The sequence below is a fragment of the Limulus polyphemus genome, unplaced genomic scaffold (assembly GCF_000517525.1).
Source record: "Limulus polyphemus unplaced genomic scaffold, Limulus_polyphemus-2.1.2 Scaffold1535, whole genome shotgun sequence".
NCBI classification, from domain to species: Eukaryota; Metazoa; Arthropoda; class Merostomata; order Xiphosura; family Limulidae; genus Limulus; species Limulus polyphemus.
The window spans coordinates 60,149-85,865 of NW_013667145.1; the positions used below are offsets into that span (position 1 = coordinate 60,149).

The following is a 25,717-nucleotide window of genomic DNA, read 5'->3' on the forward strand; positions in this document are numbered from 1 at the left end:
TACAACGTTAGAAACTGGGTTTCGATGCCTGTGGTGGGCAGAGCACAGATAGCTCATTGTGTAGCTTTGTGCTTAACTTCAAACAAACTAACAAACTACTGATTAGAAAGCAACTCTCTTTTTTCTTAACTATTTTCTAAACTACCTTTTTATTGTTTCACTGGACCAAGTATATATAATCTACCTTCGAAGTTACTACGAACTTGACACCAAATCTTTAGAACTTTCTAGGCCTACTCTGACTTCGTTATTACGATCTGTAAACAAAGAAGTTACAACATTAAAAATGTAGCTTTAAAAGCATAAATATATTAGATATTCTGATGTTTGTTTGTTATGCTCGTATATGTATTTAAATAAAACTTTTTCGTATATTTTTCTTTCACTGGGTATTGCTAGTGTCCTAACTGAGCCCTCTACGGTGGTGTTCGGTTATCAGAAGGACAAGATGGTTGTCGTTCAAGTTATTAGCCGTTTTTCACGTTAGTAGAACTACTAATATTATTACTATTTCCTTGGTGTAAATTAAGCTGTTCCGTAAACACGAGAACTTTACAAACGAAAGATATTATTAGTTTTTTCGTAGTATCTGTTAAAATCAAGTTGACTAACTGAAACTGAATTGTAAAATGTGACTCGTTCGTCGTACTCGTAGACTAGCTCTGGGCAATAATAATAATATATATTACTTAATATCTGAAACGGGACGATTAGGGATAAAATCTATTCAAATTCATTTAACTTTACTGTTAAATTCAAATGAATTATTGATTGGTTCATCACAGTGTTTCCATTGTATTAACTTGAATGTCTAAGTTTTCAAGAAAGAACCTTACTGAAGTTACTCTCAACTTTCAGTTTCAATATTTGTAATAGATACAGTTTGCTCTTTAATTTTATTGTACAAGTCGTAGACATTACTGATAGTGATAAAGTAATATCGGTATTAATTATTATAAATTTACGCCTATGTACATAATTTAAAAACCTGTGGTGTCTGGTTGATGTTTTCTGTTCATTATTGTTAAGTATGTGAGATGAGGAAAGCTCATTTTGTAAACTTGTGGCGTTTTAATCATATTGGTTGCTCTAGTGTTGGAGAAAGAAGGGACCACAGGTACATAATGTTCATCCTTATTAAATCACTCACTGTAAGAATGATTACTGGCAAATGATAAATTTTTAAAGAATCCTGGACATGTTTCCAAGAGCTCTATTTAGATGCCCACAGTGGTTCAGTGGTATGTCTGTGGACTTACAATGCTAAAAACCATGTTTCAGTATTTGTAGTGGGCATAGCACAGATAGCCTATTGTGTAGCTTTGTGCTTAACTGCAAACAAATAAATTATTTAGGCTAAAATATTGAGCTACAATTGGGCTATTCACAATTTTATGTCTTCAAGTTATAGCTTGAGAAATGAGCACTGTGGATATGTCACAGTTTTGAACAATCTATCCCTAATAAACCATTTTATGATAAAACTTTGCAACATTTAAAATCTTAACTCTGAGATGTTTGGCATAAGAGTGAAGAGTAAAATTTCTTACAATGAGTACTGCCAGACAGTAATAATGTGCCAGTATATTGGTAGTAATGGCAGTATGATTATAATAACATTTCAAATTGAAATTTAATATGTTGATTTTTCTGAGGTGGAAAATAAAAAAATTAATAAGGGAAGTTCTGAAAATTTTCAACTTCCTAAATGTATCTCATTATTATTTTTTATCCGTGGCACAGCAGCTCATAGAATGGCTCCAAGTTTGTTTTTTTTTCAAGCAGAAACTTTTAACTCCTAGCTCCACCATCTCTTGACTGATTTGAGATCTAATAACAGTTTTGGACTGAGGAGGTCAAACCATTTTAATTGATTTATTTGACCATGCCCAAGGTCTCGTACATTAATTTACTCTAATCCTGCTTAAAATAATTTCAATTTGAGGGTAGGCTGGTAGAGATCCTGATGAGTAATAAAATTGAATTGAGTATAATGCTTCCCCATGCATGGTATTGCTGACTCATAAAAAATATAGCAACTGAAAACAGTCTCGTAGATTAACTTGCACTAATCCTGCCTAAAGGAATTTCAAAAGGTTTACAGAAGGGGTCCTCATGCTGCATCATATTAAATAATTTATACTTTTGCCTGGTATAAAACAGCATACATAAGGGAGGACAGTAGTAATTTGTGGGATTAATTGCAATACTAATGGTATTTTATTTACAATTTTTGTATGATCCATATGTTATTAGGGACTCTGTAACCAACAAAGTCAGAGGCTCACAATGGGGTCTGTATGGACCCCCAATGGTAATTCATCATTAACAGTTATGAAATTCCTAAACTATGTGTAAAGAGTGGTTATACTAGCATATGAGCATCTAGTTACTTATTTTGTATGTTTAATCTTGTGCATGTTCATAGTAATGACATAATGCTTGTTGTTAGTACATTTTTTGTAATTTGTATGCAGGTAACATGATAGACAGTGCAATTTATAATAATGCCTTCAGAATTGTGTTCCAGTGTCAGTATCTTCCTGAAAGTAATGATAAATCAAGCATTTAAAAGATTCAAGGCAGAATTAATTTGACATCATAAAATTTCAGTTTGGTGTTGATAAAGATTTAGCCTCCAGGCATTTTAAAGTCTTGGGAGTTCTCCCTCTGTCAAAACTACCAGATGGAGTTGGTTTTCATTTATAAAGATGAATATGTACTCATGGTTTGTAGTTTAATTTCACACAAAGTACTTAATAAGACTGATACAGTATTATAGGATCCATAGTTTCATATATGTAGTCTTTGGTAATGAAACTTTAAATGTAAATAGGACACCACCTCCCTGGACTTTATGTTGTGACTACACAGCCTGTACAACGAAGGTATCAGTGTAGTGATGTACCAGTTAAAAAGTTCCCTCCACCAGGGACTAACTTGCCATCTTTAAAACGAGGAACAGGGGGTCGGTCTTCCTTCAATGGAATTGTTGCAACTGTGTTTGGAGCCTCTGGATTCTTAGGAAGGTATTTGGTAAACAAGTTAGGTTAGTTGAAAATATTTTTCTATAATTTTCCCCAGTTTTATTAGGTTTAGAAATTTTTTGATGTTGTTTTATGCTATGTTTTTCAATTTAGACATTTGTATTCTAGTTTTGATGGGCATGACTTAAGAATTTTGAAACCATATGATCTATATAAAAGGCAAGTTAAATTGGAGTTTGTTAGTTCAGTTTGTTTTGTATTTTTATTCAGTTCAATAAAAAAGAGATACAAGCTCTGTTGTTTGGTAGAATAGTAATTTTTATCTAATTACAAAATGTACATAACAGTATGTAGAGGTCACATTAATGCAGAATTCTGTGTTATATACACAGGAAACTTTAGTAAAATGTAAAAAATAATAGCACTGTGTTTCTAACATGTAGATGCACCAAAACTTACAGGTTCAGGTTACTGAATGTTTTTTATGTAACCCAATGTGAAAAGTATTACATTGCTCGAAGCATCTAATAAGAAAAAAAAAGAGAGAGGGTAAAAAGCCCCAGATCCATTATCCAAATACTATAGGAGTTTGGTAACAAGGAGTTAATTAGCCTTTCATTAGGCCATGACCACCAGTTGATGATTTAAACAGTATTGTCACAACAATATAACTAATGCTACCTAATTATATTCTTGGTTTTCTTACTATTTATTCTCTGTTGAATTTTAAATTTGTGTTGTGTAAAACTACAATTATTAAAACTTTTATATCACAATACATTAATGTTAGTTTAACTTTGACTTATTTAGGTTACTTTAATACTCTATGATAAACATTTATTAATTTAAAATATTAAATTATTATTGTTGAAGGTCTCTCTTCTTTCATTTAAAATAACTGAAAATTTGCTTGCAGTGTTTCAGAGCCAACTTTTAAAATATTGGTGCATATCACATCATATATTATTGTCATTATAGTGGCTAGCATTGAGAAATGAAACACAATGACACTACATTATCTAACTAGATTTTCTTTTTTTATTATTATTCATTCTCTAGTTGGTTTTGAAACTTTGAAAGATAAAGTTATAATTATGAAAAGATTTATTTTACAAAACCAATTGAAGGTATGCTGATTCGTAAGTTGTTTGACTTTAATTTTAGGCTACTTGAAGAATATCCAAAACACCAGGTTTTTGTTTTGGTTAAACAAACATTTGCCTAATAAATAAAATAAACTGTGATTATTCATTTTCCTCAGTTGGTTACAAAGTGTTTGAGTAACTGTGTGGTTATAGTTACGACTGTTAAAGCTCGAACATTTTCACAATTTATGAACGTGTAAAACAATACTGAATTACTTGGAATAAAATATCTGGAAAATGGTACACGGTATTGTAGCAAAAGGTGGTTGATAAGTGAATAAATCTTTCATTGTTTCTAAACTTTCAAAAATTCACAAGATTAACATAGCTTTGTTAGGCATTATAGTGATGCATTAGTGTTTGCATGTTAATATAGTTAATCTGAAATAATGGTTTATCAGAAATGAACTGTTTTGATGCAATACGTAAAAAGTAGACATTATGGTTGAAAATGCACAATTTTTTGAAAGTAAGCATGATGTCTGGTATGTCATATTATATGGTGTGTGCTTTTAGTTTAATTTATATAATTTTTGTTGCGTATTTTAAAAGATATGAATGTGAAATGATACATTTATATTTGTATGGTTATTTTAGGTGATAAGTTTGATAGTATGAATGGTCTTCTGATTTAATAGTTTTATGATTATGTACTGATAGACCAGCAACCTACATTTTATACTAAAACACTTGTTATAAAGATGAAAAGAAAACAGTCCTATATCTAATGATATGAATACCTGTTTTTACATTCATAAGTTACAAAAATACATATTGTAAAACTAACTCATCCTTAACACAGCCTAAACTTATCTTTGCATGTTTCAATTACCAGAATTTGTAAATATTTATTATATATTTCAGTGAAATTCATTCATAAAACTATGAAAGTGTAGATTATTTTCTTATTTAAAAAATATATATTTTTTATCATACTGTATTTAAATGTAATCAGATCATCTTGATTACAGATGAATACATAAAAAAACAATGGTGGTACTCAACCTGGTGATTCATCACAATCTAATAATTTTTAGTTTTGCATTCCTTGATATATATTTTATAAACTGGGAGTTTAGTATCAGTATCATTCTACTAACCCATCTCAGTATCTTTTGAAATATTTTGATACCTTTCCTGTAGTAAGAGCAGCAAACCTGAAAACAATGTTATAAATCAGACCTCTTAAGATTACAATAGCACTATTGCTATTAAACTGAAAATTGTCTTTATTAGCATAAATTTTATTTCAAGTGTTATGATGTTATCTTTATTCATAAGTTACTAATAATTTGACAATTCTTTTTTCATCCTAAGAACTTACACTTTGACACTTTCAATATAAAACTTTTTTTTTATCTATGTCAGCTATAATATAGTTTTAATGACTTGGGTGAATCAGTTGATGAGGGTAGTTTGGTTTTAAAATTACATTAGGTTTTGATCTTTATATTCTTTTAAAGTAATGTCTTTTTCTTTCAGTAATTTACTGTAACAAGCCTTTTTTCAAGAAATTGGTTAAAATATTACAGCCATTTTTAAAACTAATTTTTACATATGTGAAACATGTACTTACATGTAAGTATCATATTCAGAATTGAATGGTATATATAAGTATAGGTATGTTTGTTTTAAATTTACTTTTTACTTAGCTGATCAGTACTATTCTATTAATTATTGTTTTATTTTTTCTAGGGAAGATTGGTACTCAAGTTATAATCCCATACAGAGGAGAATCATATGATATTCTCAGACTGCGCATGTGTGGAGATCTAGGACAGATACTTTTCTTTGTGAGAATGTTTCTTATTCATGTGTTGACTTGTAAATTAGCTACTCAACAGAAATGTGCTTTGTTAAAAGTTCCTGAATGTCTAATTCTATGGCTTAGTAATATAACTAATTTAAACTAATAGTGTTATAAAGGGATTAATTTTTTTAAGAATCATAGAATAGATAATAATTTCTTTTCAGATACATTATTCTATTGTATTAAGGGTTAAAAACAAAGATGTTATGTTTCATCATGACAAAAAATGTCATTTATATTTTTTATTTTTAATTGTAGACTAGTTTTAGGGCACCATAAACCTCTTTTAGCATTAATATCAATCTTAAAAATTAACATAAGTTTTTGATTAATTTTAGATTGATAAAACATTAATACATCTGTTTGGTTGTATATACAGAAAACCACCATATTGTAGTATATATAAAACCCATTGTCAGTATTGAGATATTATACTTAAAAGTAAAATGTATGTAATAGTATTTTCAGTAGTAACAGATTTAAATTGAATAGAAATTGTCAATATTTTCACTGAAGATAAAATTATGTGTATTTTTAAAAGATTTTTGATACTATATTTTCAAAGTGTTCATTACTAAATTCTTATACAGAAATGAATGATTATTTCATGTTTAGTTTTTTAAAGCTACACTGTTGAATTTGAGTTTAGATACGTTCTTGGACTTACTGAACATTCACCCTTGCTCATATTACTCTTCCAGCAAAATTTTGAAATTTCTTATGTATAACATTGTATATTTACAGTGCTGCTTCTCTAATGAAGTTTCATAATGTTATGCTATCTATTTTCAAAATCTTATTACCTTTATTTTAGTTGAATAGTATTTTTCTCCATTATCTCTTGTGTTTTTTTCATAAGTTCTGAATATGGCTTAGATAAAATAATTACCTTTTGATAAAAGTTGTTTTGTTGTAGGATTTTAAAGTCAACTTCAGAGTTAATTGTCATATTTCCTTGTATTGTACATAGTTGTTCATCTTGCAGTATGCCATGAGTATTTAAGTAATCAGAAGAGTTATTGGTGGTGTATCAAATATTGCCCAAACAATGTCTGATTTACTAATTACACATACAAAATGTACAGTTACCAAACGTTTCTGTAAACAGTTGCAACAAAATTATTCACCAGAACCCATAACAAACCTTATGGTCAACATAGTATGCAGCTTGAAGCTATAGCCTATTTATTACTTAAGTTATGAAGTATTATGTCTTGTAAGATATTTTCTGTTACACAGCCTTTCCATCTCAGTGATGAAGAGTCATTGTATAAAGTGATGAAGTATTCAAATGTTGTCATTAACCTGATTGGGCGTGACTTTGAGACAAGGTAAAGTTTAGATATGCTGTGCTTAAGTGAAAAAAATGAAAAATTTTTAAAAAGAATTTTAAAAACTGTTTTTTCTTGCTTAGTGTAGGAAATATATTGTAAGCTATTAGAGTTTATTTACGATATAAAAATTGTACCAATAGTGAAGTTTGTCCTTTCCTATTATGTGTTAATTATAACTTATTTGAAGCTTTAAATCCTATCTCTAAGTTGATTTATACGTATTAGGGCTGTAACAAAAACTACATTTTGACCTTTGAAAGTTTGGAAAACACTACCAGATGAAGGTTCAAACCCTCAATAGTACTAATTTACAGAATGTGACTGAAAAACCTTTTATCGTACATTTAATCCATAGAAATTAAATAAAACATTCATATATAGTTTAATAATGTATTATACCAAATAGGAAATATGTTTTTTGTGCCTTAATTAACAAACATGACTGTTTATTTATATACACATATTTGATGCTTTGTGTGTGTGTGTGATACTAGTATGATTACATACAGTAAGCTTGTATTGCACGAGCACTGTATTGACTGCAGCTGACATAAATTTTAGCCCTACAGTAGCACAGCGGTATGTCTGCAGACTTACAACGTTAGAAACTGGGTTTTGATACCTATAGTGGGCAGAGCACAGATAGCCCATTGTGCTTAACTACAAACATAAGCTTTAACAGTCACCGTTCCAAGCAGGTTAACAGTTATTGTCTTTTTAACATCAAATTGTTAATTAAAGAAATATACCTAATAAACATGATAATAATAAACAGAACAGAGAAACACTAACAGTTCAGTTAGAAATGTGTATCTCCAACTATAACAAAAAAGTTACAAGAGAGAAATTGTTATTATTAGTCACAGTTTTTCAACATCATTATTGATTAATTAAATATATGCCCTGAGTGGAGGGTTGTAGAGCTACATCAGAGCTCCATTTTTAACATATATTAGCATATATTTTATATTTCATACTTATTCTATTGTAACTTCTCTTATGCATTGCATGCTAGGTATGCAGTTTATTTTATTGAAGCAATGTAGCCACAAGGTGCCCTCCCCCCCTATCTCCTGTGCTTTAATACACAAATTTCATATGTGTACGACATTTTATGTTTGATTACTATTCAAACATTGTCAATCAGTTTATGTTAAAAAGAGAAAAAATAATTTAACAATACTTGAATGCAGCCTTACAAAACTTTAAAAGTTTAGAACTATCATCGAATTACTGGCTAGTGAACCAATTTTTGAACACAGCCCTAATATTTATACTTTATTTTACCAGAGTCCAAAAGTGTATTATTCCTAAAATCTTTACCATTGTGGTTATTGCTTAAGAGTAACATGGTTATACTAACAGTGTGTCAGCCAGAATTAACTAGAAATTTCATTAAGAAGCAAAAAAACTGTTAATTTTCTTTTATTAACACACATGGGTCTCTTAAGCTTACATGAAAGAGTGTGCCACAAAGAAATAACTTATCCCTCTGATTAAAAAAGGTTTATGTTCTTTGTCTATAGACTTCTACTTTCCATCTGATAACTATAGCTTTGTACAATAAACTTTAATCAGACTTTACAGGCCCTTTGTAATGGGAAAAAAAAGGTTGAGTTCGTCATTTTGAAAAATAGAAATTTGTTTTTTGTATACATACAAAAGACACACCACCAAAACAAAATAAAATAGATTAGGTTAGCCATTTTACTGGTGGCTATTTTTTAGAGATGTAGACTTAAGTTACATTTTTATCTCATTAGTTGGGAACTTTGGAAAACAGCAAAATTATTTGATATAACTGAAAAGCTTTTTTATTGATATGAACTTCTGAGTTAAAGTAGAGAAAAGTGTATAATAATGTGTTAAATACACTATAACTGATATATTCAGTGCTGACAAGGCCTTTAGAATGTTGAATTTGTTATCTTTTAAGACTTAAGAAAGCTTCATTTTAAGATTTTTTATACTAGTTTGTATTAAATATTTTTATGATATGAAATAAAACAAAACATTATAAACTTACTGTATCCTGTCCATTCCAAAATTTCTAGGAGTTTTACTTTTGATGATGTGCATGTTGAAGGACCTAGAGCCATTGCAAGGATTGCTAAAGATTGTGGGGTGCAAAGATTTGTGCACATGTCAGCATTGAATGCTGCTGAAAAACCAAAACCTGTAATCCTGAAATCTGGATCACACTTCTTGGCTTCAAAGGTAGTATTTCAATTAACATCTAACCTATATAAAAGCCAATGTGTGTGTGTCATGTCATTGCTTGATTTCTCGAAATAGGAGGAGCCATAAAAACCAAAATGCATTTATTCAGATAGAATAGTTCGATTACTGTTTGCTCATTACAATTTTATTGACGTGAAACCTTATAAGTGGAGTGAATGTTGGTATGATAAACCTAAAGTAAAGATGTAGTGTGTTATCATTAGCCTAGAACCAAGTGCATAAAATTTATCATGAAAGTAAAAATATCAATTCAATTTTAAACTTAAATCGTTCCTGAATTAAGCTATTTTCTGTTACATCACAAACCTCTTTAATCAACGGAAACTCTAAATTAAGAAATCAACAAATATTTTTCCAGTTTTGTTGTCTTATACTCTTAGTACATAGACTAAAAACAATATTAGGTTATACTTTTGTTGCTAAGCATCATGACATAAAAGCCATAGTTGGAATGTAGTGTTACCAAAATTCACTGACTTTTCTATGTATTAGAAGTGGTTAATCTAACTGATTTTTACCAATAATTATTCTATGAATATGCCTCAAATTCATTTCATTAAATGATCTTAATTTTGATTGGCTCACAAAGGAATTTACTGATGTTTTATTGCCTCGACTGCACTTTTCTGCCTTTTTGTTGGTCAAGTTTGATTTTGCGAAATTCATTTATTTCAGTTAGCTATGGAATTTGATATTAAGGTATATTATGGGGGTGGGGTGGTACTACTTTCCTCGTCATTTTTGATGGTCTATACTCTTGTTTGGTTGAGTATCATCAGTTTTTATGATAGCAAGGTATTTATAGTGTAGTGCATAAACTCTGTTTAGATTTTTAGTTTTTCTTCTTTGGGTAAGATGATCCTGAACGTATTATTTTAGTTTTATTTGGGTATTAATTTAAAACATAGGTACGTTTACATGTTGTTGGGTATTTTGGCCTATTTCTGAGCAGAAGTTTCTAATGATTAAAAATATATCAAAAACAGAATTGTGATAAAACTATTTTCCCATTATACAGTATGATGGTATAAAAATGAAAAAACTAAAAAAAAACTTCATTTTGTGTGATATTGAGGTTATTTTCGTCAAATTTTTAAAAACACAATATTGAATGAAACAGAAATTCATAGTGTTGTTTTTTATTTTTTAATCATAAATGGAAATACTGAAACATTAAGGTGTATGTGTGTGTGTACCTTTGTTTGTAGTAGATGTTTCACCTTTACCGTATTGGCCTAGTAGAACATCTATTTAATTTTGAAGTTGTCTTCAGTTAAGAAGGTTATAGTTTAAAATGTACAATGTATTCTGAGCAAGTTTATACCTATTTAGACACTGGATGTGAAGTAAAATATTGTATTATATGGTAATGTAAAAGATTAACCAAATGTTATTTGAATTATTTATGTATTTTAATGCAGTGTCATGTCACTGGGGGTTCCCAGATGATTCAGTGGTAAGCTTAAAAGGTTACAATACTAAAATTGTACTTTAATTATCATTAGTTTATGTTTTTTAACTAGTAATAGATAAATTGCTCTAGAAGGAAGCAGCTGATTTGTAAATAAACCGACATGTAGCGAATGAAGTAGAAATGAAATTAATTAAATAATTTCACTCTTAATTGGTTCATTTTAAAAGTTTCTTTTCTTGAAAGGTAACTTCTACTGGGCCATTAATAATCCTTTGCATATGGGAGCATCAAAGTGCACATGCCAAAACCTTTTTACAGCATTGCCCCACAGTGGTATGTCTGCAGATTTGCAATGCAAGAAACCAGGTTTTGATACCCATGGTGGGAGGAGCACAGATAGCCCATTGTGTAGCTTTGTGCTTAACTTCAAACAACATCTTCATTTATAGCATTATATTCAAAATTTAATAGAGTATTTTATTATCAATATATGTCAGTAAACTTGGCATCAAAACATAGTTAATAATAAAATTTTTATATCAAATAAGTTTTAATATCTTAAAGCATTTGCTGCTTCAGTAGTTTTAGCCCATGTGCTAAGCCACATTAATTATTGCTAAAGTTCCAAAACTTTAGCAACAGTTTGAAACAATCATGTGGCATAATGGTATTGACAAGCAGAGCAGCCAGCACTGGGTAATTTGACCAGTAATCCTCTATCAGTGGTTTTTTTCATGATGCACATGATAAAAAGAATGTAAAAAAATTTTCTCATTTCAGATGCATCAGTTGTAGACCACCGATGCATTCTGCTTTTAGGCTTTACAATCACTTGATTGTGCAGTAAAAGAAATATCGGTTAGATTAACGTATGTAGCCTGGACAGTCTGCCATCCATCAACTGATGCTGATATTCCAGTGTCAGTGTCTGGATCTTCAGTGTCAGCTGTGGACGAACCATCTTGATCATTTACGTGGCCTGTAAAATCCACACCACTTTCATCAGTAGACTCATAATTACAATCCTTATCTACATTGTCCTCCTGACGTGACTCTGGATCAGATTCTTGTAAAATACTCAGTTTCATACAGACTAAAATGTGTGCACAACACTGCCATCTTGTAGCTATAATGGTAACTAAAACAAACCACTGCAGAAATCTCAGGTCACGTGACTTGAAATTTTAGTGAAAAAAGTTTTTCTGTCATTTACAACAGGGCAGGATGTACATAACCATTGTACAGCACTAAGGTACTGTTTACCTGTATGATCACACATATTTATAGCCCATGTGCTGATTGATATGTTAACATATCATTAGCAATGAATGTGGTAATTAAAAAAAAAATTAATTAATTCTTAATCTGCACATCTTTGGAATATCTTATTCTAGTACTTGATAAATTTTTTGTGTTCTAAAATGCATATTTGGTATGGAACTGGTAAATGTTCCAATTTGCTTTTCGTAAAATTGGCTAATTTTGTGCGATATGGCTCACAGACTGTGTATCATTTTTCACTGTACTAAAGAATGGTTATTGAATGTTTTCTATAAAGCATTTAAGTTTTTATTTCTCACTTGTAATACCCAAAGTCACACTGAATGTCTTATATTGTACAAAAGATGGCCTAATGTGTTTTTAAGTATTTGTCATGAATATTGTTTCAAAATATGGTTAAATATGTTATTTAACAAGAAAAGTTGGTCCAGCTAGTATGACAAGACTTTAATCACAGAAATGATGCAACTTAATTCTCACATTTGGCTATTAACATAAAAATTCAAATGAGTGTTATATTGTTTTAGGAACAATTAAGGATTATGATTGAAAAATAAAGTAGTAGGATGAATTTACACGCACTATCACAAATTACTGTTCAAACCTTTGTCACAGTTTTAATTTATATACCACTTCAGGTGGTAATAGTTTGAAATGGAAAAATACGTTACATGTATTAAGTTTTTGACTACCTTTACATGAGATTATTTTTGTATATTTATATATATAAGTATACTAAGTTAATTACTGTTTTTGAATATCCAAATTTAATATATTTATAGGCCTAAATTCAAAACAAATATTAATGTACTTGTGTAAGCAGTGTGATAAGATTTCAGTACATGGTGTAAAATATATAATTTGGTTTCAAGCAAAGGTGTCAAGAAGTTATTCAAGATAATCATATTATAATTGTCTTATAAAGACTATGGATTGAGCAGTCAAAGATAAAAAATAAATATAATTTTTTTTATTTCTTTAAATATCAAGTTTTTGCTATACAGCCTAGCAATGATAAAACAAAATGATATTATAAAAAATGAGTAACTGATTATCTATTAAAAAAGCAATTTTTCTTTGATCATTTTCGTAATTAAAGTCATATATTATAGTGACAAAGTATCATTGCTTTTTTTTTCCCACTCATAGTGGGCTGGAGAACAAGCTGTACGAGAAGAATTTCCAGAAGCTATAGTTTTTCGTCCAGCAGATATCTATGGTCACGAAGATCGTTTCTTACGATATTATTCCCATTTCTGTAAGTATGTTATTGCATAAGCTTATCATTTTGTAATTTGTATCAAGTGAGAGAAAATGATTTTGGTTTTGTTGTGTAATAAAAACTAAGAATGTGTATTCTTTGTGCACTTAAAGGTATTCCTTCTGATTCAACCTACAGCTGGTTTATTTAAAATTTAAATTAATTAATTTATATGGTGTGTAGAGATTTCTTATCACACTGTAGGAAACAGTTTTTCTCCAAGGTACTTAATTCAATCTGAGAGAAATATTTAGTTCATTTAGAAAAATGATGTGCAATGGCCTGATGGTTAAGGTGCTTGACTAGAAATGTGGATTCCAAGATCAAAACTTGGCACCAAACATGTCTGCCATTTCAGGTATGGGAGCATTATAATGTGACAGTCATTCCCACTATTTGTTGGTAAATATTAGCTCAAGAGGTGGTGATGGTTGCTGCTGACTGGTTCCTTTCCATCTGGTTGCTAGTTCAAAATTAGTGATGGAGGTAGATAGCTTTGTCGATAAACAAACAATTGCCAAAAATTAATGCATTGACCATATAAATAATTTTCATTGAGGTATGCTTCATACTGAGAGATTTTTTTCATTACCTAGAGATTTAGGTAATTCAAATGGAGATAAATAGTTTAACTAAAGATACAATACATATAGAGAAACATTTTATAACTGTTTGATTACCAACCATTCTTGCTCAAAGTATTAGTATGCAAAGATTTTTGCATGGATATAAATTGCTCATTAACTCTCTCTGTATAAAGGCTTGGTCATTTTGACCAATCTTGTAACCACCAAATAACCATGAATTTATGCATACTATAACTGAAGAGTGTCTTCACAAAATATGGCAAGCTTTTTTACAAGTCTGTTGTACACAGAATATCTGGTTTATTAATAATGTATTTTTAGTAAATATTTGTCTATGAATTTATAAAGCCTTCACAATCAGTCTGAGAGAAAGTTTGTTTTCATACTAAGAATAAAATACTTCTTTTTGTCTTACAGTTTTCTTAATTCATTTACATAACCTTTAGAGCCTCCTAAATGAATAGCAAAAGTTCTTTTTCTTCTGTAAAACTTTATACTTTGTCTCTTATTTTATCTACCCTAACAATAAATGTAGCAAAATCATCTGTAGCAAACACTGAAAAATGTAAGATGAAATCTAATTTTCTTTTTTACTAGAATTACTGCAGAGTGTAACAGACAATTACAATTATTTATCTAATTTTATTATTTCATGAGTCTTTGAACTATATATAACTGCTGTGGCAAGCAGTAAATTACTTGGAGGGATAGCAGAGTAAACAAACAGATGAGATTACATTCATGTCTAAACTTGTGTATGTATTTTGTGTGTTACATGAGGAGTGATTACAAAACAATCTTTTAGTTGTTTGTTTAGGTTTTTTATACACGTTTCCCCCCAGTGGTACAGCGGTATGTCTGTGGACTTACAATGTTAGAAACGGGTTTCGATACCCATGGTGGGCAGAGCACAGATAGCTCATTGTGTAGCTTTGTGCTTAACTACAAACAAACAAACTTATACACATCAAATTTTAATTTTTTACATTTAATTACTTTTGTTAAAAATATATTACAATAAATAAAATATATACTTCCAAGATTAACATACCTCTTTACACACACCAAACAGCTATCTTCCTTGCTCATCTGCCAAAGAGATTTGCATGTCACTAGCCTTGAGGCAACTCCCACCTAATTTCACATGATCTAATGTAAATTGCACTAGTGCATAATGATGTAATCATGCAGCAGAGCCCTCCACCAATAGGAGATGATACACCTCCAAGGAAAAAAATTCAATGCACTCAAAAGTTCATTTGTCTTCTTGGCATTGTATTGTACAGATGTGTTTAAATTTCTCATCTGTGTTCAATTTATTTAGACTTGCATCGTTAACAAAACTTTCTTTTTCTTTTGTTTCAAAAGCTTTAATTTTTTATCATGAATTCACAAATTATGGTAATTTATATTTAGTCCTGAGTGTGGGACATCGTTCACACTTAGGCCTTATTTCTGCTGGGCTTTTGACAGTTTGTAAACTTTCATGGTTGTTACAGCCGTTGTTCAACGAGTTGTGGATTACCACATGCTTAATGGGCCTCTTAGTCCCATCTCATCAGCAGTATCTCTTTCTCCTCCGTTGGGAATGATTTATTAGACTATGAACTTCACCTATTTGCTGTGGGTAGTAATTTACCATTCGTGAAATGATCTTAACCTTTCAATGTCTTTCTGGATTTGATTCTCGGGTATATTCTATTCCATCTCTTTTGCCTGTATTCTTTCTTGTTTTTTCACTTTCTGACCCATGAGTTGGGTTTATCTTGTCATTTCTCCATGCTTGTTATTAGGTTCTATACTGTTTCCTTTATCTAATAGCTCTTTTTCTCATGCCCAAATGTGTGGTACCCCTCACATTTGTGACTTCTTTTGTTTGGATTTGTAGACTCATCCTTTCTTATCCTTCTGTTTCTCTCTCTTGTCTCCACCTTTTATCTGAGGCACTTCTTAATGTTTCTGTAGACATTTATTCCCTTCTCTGTTTGGCCTTTTCCACTTCTTCTGTTCTATCCCTCTGTACTTTGTTCCCCTTTGGGTGAGGTTATTTTTCTCTTTCTTGTTCCTTTTCCTTGAGTACTTCTTTTTCTTTGCCAAGATGTCTTTTATGGTGTTCCTTTCCTCTTAGTTGCTATCATAACATTTCTGTTTTGTTTTCCTATTTCTTGACCTTACCCTTTACTGTTACTCATCTAGTAGTCTATTCTTCACTCTCCTTATCAGTGACTATCATACATGTACGATTCTTTGGGTACCTATCTCTTCTCCTGCTGTTGGTATTACTTTTTGCTGATGGTCGTTTTCTATTTGTCCACCTTAGTCTCTTTCCTCAGTCCTCTTCTCTTCCTTTTTACCTCTTTCCAACACAACCTACGGTAATTCTTCACCCAGTTTGAGGTTGACTGTGGTCCATGTGTTGGATACTTTCCTACACACCTTTCTCGGCCTGTCCTCCCTTTGTTTTCTGTTCTTCCTCCTTCTTTTTCATGTTTTCCTGTTCTTTGCTCTTCCCTGTCATTTAGCATTGGCCTCTTTTATATTCCTTGGCATTTTGTGGGCCTTTGCTTACTATATTCACAGCCCAGGGCTGGCAGTTCTTTTTTGGACTATTTTCTTCTGTTAGGCCATTCTTAGATGTTTCCTCTTCTCCCACGTTCCTTCTTTTCCTATGGCTACTTCATTGGGGTATGGACTTATTCATACGATCTACATCCTTTCTCACACCCATTCATTGTTGGTTACCTTTGGTCTTTTCTTCTTGTCTTGTCTCAACCGAGTTTAATCTATCTTTTTTTGCCTGCAATCTATGGCATATCTGGCCACCAGGATTTACAATTCTCAGTCTTTCTCTACCTACCTTTCTCTTCAGTGGGCCTTTTCTCTGGGGGTTTTGGATGACCAAGATGGATGTTTCCAACACATATCTGCATATTCCCATAACGGAGCATTCTTGTCCTTGTCTTTGGTTTGTTTACTTGGGTGTGGTATACCAATATCATGCCTTGTCATTTGGCCTGGCTTTGGCGCTATACATGTTCTGTCGAGTGGTATGCTCCTTTGCTCAGCATATTCATGCCATGGGATTGCACTTCCACATTTATATGAGTGACTGGCTTTTTCTTGCTTATTTCGAATGAAAATCAGCTAGTCATACTCCTCATTGAAGCTGTGTAGGTAGGCTGGTTGATCAAATTGGAGAATTCTTTCCTTCAACCTTCCCAACATTTGTCCATTTGGGTGTTTTCTTCAACACCCATTTTGGTGACCACTGGTGTAGTAAGTAAATGATCCAAAGCCCAACAGACAGTCAGGAGTTCGAGGACATTGATGTGAAGAGAACTTTCTTCGACAGACCAATAGCCCAAACAAAACCTCTTGGTAATCTACCCAGGCACCCCAACCCTGAAGGGATGCATCCATGAACAGGTGTAAATCTGGCTGCAGAGGAGGAAGCAGAACACCCAGTGATATATGGAGCCGTGTCCAACCACCAATGAAGATCGTCCACAAGGGAGGGGAGAAGGGATATAGGAGCATCCAAGGGATTCCAGTTAAGGTTCCGTTGATTGTGAAGGACCCATTGAAGCAATCACACGTGAGCCCTGCCTAGGGGTACGAGAGGTGTCACAGATGACCATATCCTCCAAAACAATAGAACCTTGCAAGCAGTAAGTAAGGGAGCAGACAGGGCTTTCCAAACAGCCAGTTCCATAGAATGGAGCAGGAGAGGAGAATGTTGGGCCTGACTTGGTTATGATCCATTCCGACAATTCTACGGTGGTGGCTATATCAACTACCAAGGTGGTATCCAGTCAAGATCCCTGTGTTTTCACACTCTGGATCTTCTCTATTGGGCCCACATACATCGTATTTGTTTTATGGAGTGTCATGTTCTTGGTGCATTCAATACCGTCTTTCCCGACTGGATTGAGTTTATCCCACAGAATAGTCTCTGCATCCTTCAGTTTTTCTGTGGCTCTGCCATTGTTTGGGTACACCCCATATCGATTCTTTTGCCACCACTCTCAATCGCAGTTTGCTTCAGTTTGGTCTCCAGTTCCCCATCCTCGGAGTTTGGGTATAGATGCCTTCAGCTAGGATTGTTCCCACCTGTTCCTTTATGTTTATTCTCCTATCTGATTACTTATTGAATAGTTTCCCTCATCCATACTACTTTGTGCAGACCTTCGGATGCTTTTGGGGGAATACATCTGTTCTTCCCTCACACTGGTTCCTCCTCTTTTATAATTTTGGATTCCAGTTAATCTTGTGAGTGGAGAGAGAGTACCTTATTGTAAATTATAATTTTCCTGTATGAAAATGTATTTCTGATAGGTACTTCCCTCCGCTCACACTTCCCACTCGTCCTTCCCACAGTATTCTGTTGCTAGTGTCTTCTGCCACACTTCAAAGTGATGGTTTGGTAGTGGCGCATAGAGGGAATCACATGTGTCACGTGATAGTAGTACTCTCCTATTGCTGGAGAGATGATGCATGATGATTTGCATGAGAGATATGTTGGAACATTGATTCCAACAGAGGGATGAAGAAAGCTTGTGGCATGTGAGTGGAGGGAAGTACCTATCAGAAATACATTTTCATACAGGAAAATTATAACTTTTATAATTTTATAAAATGTTATAATGTTATAATTTGTAGTCATTCTAGACCAAAAAAAGCATAATTTATACCTATTTCCTAATTTTTTATGATTGTTACAAGGTTGGTCAAATCAACCAAGCCCCTACTACATTGATACAATATTGAAAATAACAGATAAAATATAGTTTTTCTAAAAAAAGTTTGATAATTATCTGGAGGTTATAAATTTTGCATGTCAAGTTTGAGAATTTTCTGATGCATAAAAGTATTTTTATTCTTAAAATCAAAATTGATTTGGATAGTCAACATTTGAAAAGAAAAAATGCATGAGAAAAACATTACTTAAAAAATCTTAAACTTAATAAACAAATCTGTAATGTTTACTGATAATCTGCAAAAGTTTGTGAAGATATGCTTACTGTATTAAAAGTTATAGCATGAAAACTATAACAAGCACAAAATGGTTATGAGGATGGTCCCTGAGACCAAGCCTGTAGTGAGAGAGATAAAAAGAATTTGAAAGTAAGTTATTAGATGTATGGTTTAAAATAATCTGTATGTTGATTTGAAAACACAACAGATTTGTCCCACTTTAGTCAAGATTTTCAGGGCTATATGGATTATCCACTAAACATGTGAAATGAATTGTAAAAAAAAAAATAATATCTGGATAGCATTGTATAATGTACATTTAGTAGATTATGTTTTGGATTCCCTTTTGCACATGAAATGTACTTGAAATATGAACCATGTTTTAGAAAAAATAAATAATTTGTTTTATACTTATTACCTGTGGAGTAGTTCAATTGTAGATGTTTTGTTCTACATATATCATACATGCTGTAATGTAGAAAGAATTAGTCACATTTCCTGTTCTTTAACACCAAAAGAGTTGTGACTTGTGAATGTATATTAATGTGATGCTGCTACAAAATAATTCTAACAGGTGTTTAATGTTTAGGGAGAAGAAATATTCGTCACTTGCCTTTGTGGAAGAAGGGAAAGGAAACTATTAAACAGCCTGTTTTTGTGTCTGATGTAGCTGAGGCTATAGTAAATTCTATTTTTGATCCTGATGCTGTTGGAAAAACATTTGAAGCCGTTGGGTAAGGTACCTTACTGTCATATTTGGAAGAAACTGTACACTTATAATAGCTTGGTTCTGGTAGTTTTACAAAAAACTTATTGTATAAAAAAAGTTTAGTTACTGACTTGATTTTATCTCTTTCTTACTAGACCTCGACGTTATGAACTTGGAGAATTAGTGGATTGGTTCCATCTTCTGATGAAGAAAGACACTGATTGGGGCTACAAACGCACTGATCTCAGATATGATCTAATATTTCAGTATGTAAGATTCAATCAGATATACATCAGACTGTTGTAAATATGTAACTCAAGATAAATCAGGTTAAGACAAACTTTACAAGGAGAAATTAACATGCAAGTAAATGTTTTAAATGAAATTAATATTTAACTGATTGCAACTTTTAATGTACGATTTTTAAGCTGCAGGTGATAAGATAAATAGGTTCAAATTCCAAGTAACATCTTGGATATAACTATTGCTAATAATTAATATAAGAAACTACAGACAAAATATAACTTGTTCAACAAAACATTTTATCGTGAATAAAATAAACCTTATGTTCAGTAAGATAGTATACTAGCAAAATGATGGTCAAAAAACAAACAATGTGATTAGCATTCTCTGTTCAACTGAAGCCTCAAAAGTATTCAAATTAGGTATTCAAACAAAAAGAAATCTATCTCGGCTATTGGTGACATTTTCTCTTTGTATACATAAAACTCTGTCTATTTAAATTTGTATAGTATTTATTCACATGATACTCATTTAAATATCACTTTAAAAAATTGTCAGATAGGAAAGTAAATGTGTTGTATGTATTTCTAACTGATAATACAACCCGTACAGTGATTTATAGTTTTATTAACATATAAATATATCAGTCTTCTCCCTCAAATTACCAACTTGTTTTTATATCTAAGCTACTGAAGGGGTCCCCATATTATATAATGTTGAGTAATTTTATGTTTTTGCCTCTTACAATACTCGGTGTACAGAAATGGACCACGCATAATTGAAGACAGAGATTCGTGGAGAATGTATAAATGAGATTCTACTGTGCTTTAGTGTGTGAATCATGCAGTATTAAGAACTTTTGATGTATGACAAGACATATAGTTTCTGTACTTTTGTGTGTGAATCATGCAGTATTAAGAACTTTGTATCACAATACATATAGTTTCTGTACTTTTGTGTGTGAATCATGCAGTATTAAGAACTTTTGATGTATCACAAGACATATAGTTTCTGTACTTTTGTGTGAATCATGCAGTATTAAGAACTTTGATGCTTCACAAGATGTATATTCCAATACAATACCTTACTTCCTCTCACATAATAGCTTTCCTCTTTCCTTGATTGGCACTGCCCTCTACCAGCCTTGATGCTCCCACCTACCCTCGCGCGTTTACATTTGGATATAGCTGTGCTGTAGCATGCAAATGAGCATGTGACAACCCTCCAGCAATAAGAGTGCAACACACACTTCTAGCACAACTGATTCTCTCTATACTGTTACAGTGTAGAGTACTATCATCACTTCTTGATTTGGCCTTCATGAGTGCAGCCATAAAAAAATTTGCTCAGTACATTGTATTTTTGCTTTCACTTTAACTTTCTGCTACCTATTGGACAACTTTAAGTTTGTTATAATTTATTTTCTTCTGGAAAATGTTTCTTTTTCTACATGATAAACTTTGTATTTCATGTCTGGTATGGATCCTGTCACACTTTACTGTTTGTTGGGCATTAGATCATTTCTTGCCTGTGGTATGGGGGTACCTAGGCATGATCCATTCCAACAATTTCACCATTGTCTCTTATGTCAATCATCGATGGGGCACCCAGTCTTGTTTGTTTTCGAACACTAAATCTTCTTTTCTGGGCCCAATCTCAACAAGTTTGACTTCTTGTTTGTAACATCTCAGTTGCTTTGAATCTTGTATTTCTGATAAATACTTACCCCCTCTCACACTTCCTCCCCACTTTTTTGCCTAATCTTGAAATGATGATAGTACTCTAAAATATAGAGGGGGTCAGCTGCGCTAGGAGCTTGTGTTGCACTCCTATTCGTAGAGGGTTATCACATGCTTATTTTCATGCTACAGCACAGCTATACCAGGTGTAAACACATGAGGGTAGGTGGGAGTATCAAGACTAGTGGTGAGTGAAAATTCTGCATATAGTTATTATGTGATAAGAGGAAGCTATCAGAAATACATTTTCAGTGTAGGAAAATGTTAACGTTTCTGTACTTTTGTTTGTGCATCATGTGGTATTAAGAACTTTTGATGCTTCACAATACACATTTTATATTTCACTTGTGTGTGAGTCATGTTATTAGGAACTTTTGGTGATTTACAACACATACTTTGTTAACTTTTTTATGTCATTTGTAGATCATAAGGGATTTTGTGGCTCAGAAAATATGATTTTATAGTGTTTTACCTTTTTTCTGGGAATTTTAAGTTATGAGTAACTTTTGTATGCTTCATAATATAAGAATTATACATACATAATGAGGGACTTTTGTGTTGCACTATACGTATAATTTTCACTTTCTGTTAAATGTCCTTTTTGTGACTCATGTTATTAGAAGCCTTGTAATGAGCAAAGTTATTAAGCTTCATATTTATTTTTAATAAGATTCATACTTGCTCTTTGTACTTTTTTTTTTATTCCACTAAACTTGTTTGGTGGTCTTATGTGGACTGTTGTACTTTGGGTTTTAAGCATGCTATTTCTACATTTGTAAGTGTTTGCTATAATGAATTGCATTGGGACAGGATGTTAAATAAAAACAACAGTTTTTCATGCCCTGTTTATTAAACATCATAGATAAATTCAAAGCTGTTTTGAAAACTTGAATTTTTAGGACAAGAATATTCCTCACAGAAAAGATAATAGGAAAATACCCACTGTTATCATGGGAACGAGTTGAAAGGGTAAGAAAAAAATCTGTAGTGAGATTTTAATGCATAGACTATGAGTGTGTTTGTAATAATACTTTTACATCTCTATCCTTTAGATAACATAGTAGTGGTAGCAAGGACCCAAAGTACCATGAAAAACATTATATATGTGAAACAGTTTTCAGTGCTTTTTCTAAATTGTGTATTTTGTTTAACATTTGAGAAATCCTAGTCTATGGAGTTGCTGTTAAGGAGTGTTGTGGTTATGATTTTTTTTTAATAGAAATGTATCTTGACAAAATATAATGCTGAAAGAAACAGAAGAAATTCTTCAGGATAAAGTTAAACTGTATCAAAACAGAATATCTGTTACCAACAATGTATGACAATAAGAACAGGGTTAAAGGTTAATCAAACATTTTAGGGAACAATGCAGCTCATGCTTATACCTACATGATTTGAAAGCATAAATTCCAATGATAAAAAAACAAAACATCATGACCCAAAGGGTAAATTCAAGCTTGCCAAACTTGTATCACTTATGATTAACAACTAGGCATATGAAGGATAAACTTGTTTTGCTACTTAGTGCAATGCACCCCCCCTCAAGTTACCTCAACAGCAAACAAGTTCAGGTACTTTTGTGTAATGTTTTGGAAGTTTCAGGTAGTTTGGCTGAGAGCATTCTGAACTTTGACCTGTATGTCTTAGAACTGATAATAATTTTATGATTTTTTCCACATTCAGAATCTAATTATAACAACTTCTCGAGAAAAAATATTTATTTTACTGTTGGTACATAAAAAAAGTCAAATCTGAGTCATTTTTGTATTTTATTTTTATTTAATATTCCACTCTGTACATATCATTAATAATGAAACAACACTAGTGTAAAGGCAAAATTTCCTGGAAAAGTGCAGGATTTTACTTGAATTTAGAATGGTGAAACTAAAGAAAATCTACTTGCAGAAAGGTTACTTGTTGAAATTAGCCAATATTAATTCAAAGAAAATTAGTGGAAGGTTATCTCAAAAGTTTTAGGTCTTACACCTGAATATTTCAGACTGTTGGGTAATGTAGTGATAATATTTATTTTAGACAGTTTATTCATGTAGCTTGGTAGTTAAAAGAAGCAAATAAGTAACCACTTGAAAAGATTGTTTAATTTAGTATAAGCTACTCTGGGTGAGTAATACAGTCTTATTCTAGGAGCATGTGACTGACACTCCTACTCGTGGAGTACCATCCCTCGAGGATCTTGGCATCACTTTGACATACATGGAGGATCGTGTGCCATTTGAGCTTCGACCCTTCCGTGCTTTGGCATATTACGATGCTGAGCTGGGGGAATTTGAAAAGCCACCAGCACCTCCAGCTCCAGTTATGTGAAAGGAATAAAAAATCATGCAGTAGTTAAGGCAAGTAGGTGTGACCAGTTTTTATCCTTACAACTGTTATACACAATTTTTTTCAAGCAAGGGCAAATGTATAAGGATACATATAGTATGCACATTGTGTATCAAGAAATGCTAGTAATGACCTTTAAATGAGGACAGAACAGCACACTGTAGTAAAGTAAAAGATATACAGGTAGAAGAAATGTGTGTTCAGTACAATATATAAGTAATAATGATTACTGGTACCAGCAAGCTTTGGTATTGACAGGTAGAAGAAATGTGTGTTCCGTACAACATATACTTACAACTTATAATGATGACTGGTACCAGCAAACTTTGCTAATGACAGGTAGAAGAAATGTATGTTCTGTACAATATATAACTATAACTTATAATGATGACTGGTACCAGCAAACTTTAGTAATGACAGGTAGAAGAAATGTATGTTCTGTACAATATATAACTAATAATGATTACTGGTGCCAGCAAACTTTGGTAATGACAGGTAGAAGAATACAGACTTGTTCTTCACAATACATACCAGTGAACTGTAATAGTGTTAGAGGAGAATAATAAAGTCCAGTAGCTGGTTGGTAACACAAAAACGTGTTACCTATAGTATAGAAGTACTTTTTTTTTAACCTTGGTTGTTATGCTATAGGTGAAGTATTATTTTCTGTTCAAGTATTATTACTTAGTAATATGAAAGTGTATTTGTGTATGTATGCGTATATTGTTGCTATTTTGTTTTTCCTTTACAAATATTATTACTTTCCATTGATATGTGCCCGGCATGGCCAGGTGGTTAGGGCGCTCGACTCGCAATCTGAGGGTTGCAGGTTCGAATCCCCGTCACACCAAACATGCTCACCCTTACAGCCATGGGGGTGTTATAAGGTGACGGTCAATCCCACTATTCGTTGGTAAAAGAGTAGCCCAAGAGTTGGTGGTGGGTGGTGATGACTAGCTGCCTTCCCTCTAGTCTTACACTGCTAAATTAGGGATGGCTAGTGGTGATAGCCCTCGTGTAGCTTTGCACAAAATTAAAAACAAACAAACAAACAAACCATTGATATGTAAGCATTTGTATTAGATTTCTTTTATCATTGGTATCTTTATTTTGCCTATTAAAGATGAACTGTTGTCGCTGGTCAAGTACAACATATTTTTTCAATTTAACTTAAATTTATTAGATAAATAGCAATTTTTATATTAAATAGCTTTAGTTTATTTAACTGTAAAATTCAGTATTGTTACAACCCCTTATTAATTATGAAAATACTTTGTTTTAAATCATATGTTAAAATCTTTTTGATTTATTTATGATTTGGACTCAAATGCAGCAGTGTAATTAAAAATGTCTCTAGTAGGGGAAAGCAAAATGGTGGCTCACATTTGTATAAGTTTTTATTCACAGTAACTTTAAACTCCAGAATCTAAATTGTTATTTTTCTTTCTGTTTTCAGGAAGTCATTATTGTTCTTGGAAATTGTGTGTGTGTGTACAGATTTGAGCATAAGAAGTATTTATGTAGGTATAGCTTAAGCCATCTGTGAGTAATCTGTCTTGATTAGGAAGTTATTGTAACATTAACCTTTGTCCTAAAGAAATTTATGCAAGTTATACTTATGGTTTAATAAAGTGGTTTGACAACATTGT

General features: G+C 32.0%; 1 protein-coding gene across 2 annotated transcripts; it reads left to right on the forward strand.

Moving 5' to 3' along the window:
• Positions 1-401: 401 nt before the first annotated feature.
• LOC106463988 (NADH dehydrogenase [ubiquinone] 1 alpha subcomplex subunit 9, mitochondrial-like) lies at positions 402-25,717 on the forward strand. Of its 2 annotated transcripts, none has more exons than XM_013924091.2 (11): positions 402-482; positions 2,837-3,049; positions 5,828-5,925; positions 7,182-7,273; positions 9,331-9,493; positions 13,362-13,470; positions 19,624-19,768; positions 19,899-20,009; positions 22,625-22,694; positions 23,871-24,083; positions 25,525-25,717. In XM_013924091.2, the coding sequence occupies exons 1-10, from the start codon at positions 449-451 to the stop codon at positions 24,048-24,050; spliced, it is 1,215 nt and encodes a 404-aa protein (XP_013779545.1). In that variant the 5' UTR covers positions 402-448; the 3' UTR covers positions 24,051-24,083; positions 25,525-25,717. The 2 variants fall into 2 exon arrangements, with proteins under 2 accessions (XP_013779545.1, XP_013779544.1); XM_013924090.2 differs by having other exon boundaries at positions 23,871-24,079.

Bases quoted from the DNA above. Each gene is read 5' to 3' on its own strand.
- LOC106463988 (XM_013924091.2), top strand. From the start codon at position 449: ATGGTTGTCGTTCAAGTTATTAGCCGTTTTTCAC. The intron at 7,274-9,330 runs GTAAAGTTTAGA...CAAAATTTCTAG, and splicing joins GGGCGTGACTTTGAGACAAG to GAGTTTTACTTTTGATGATG. The intron at 20,010-22,624 runs GTATGTAAGATT...TTGAATTTTTAG, and splicing joins AGATATGATCTAATATTTCA to GACAAGAATATTCCTCACAG.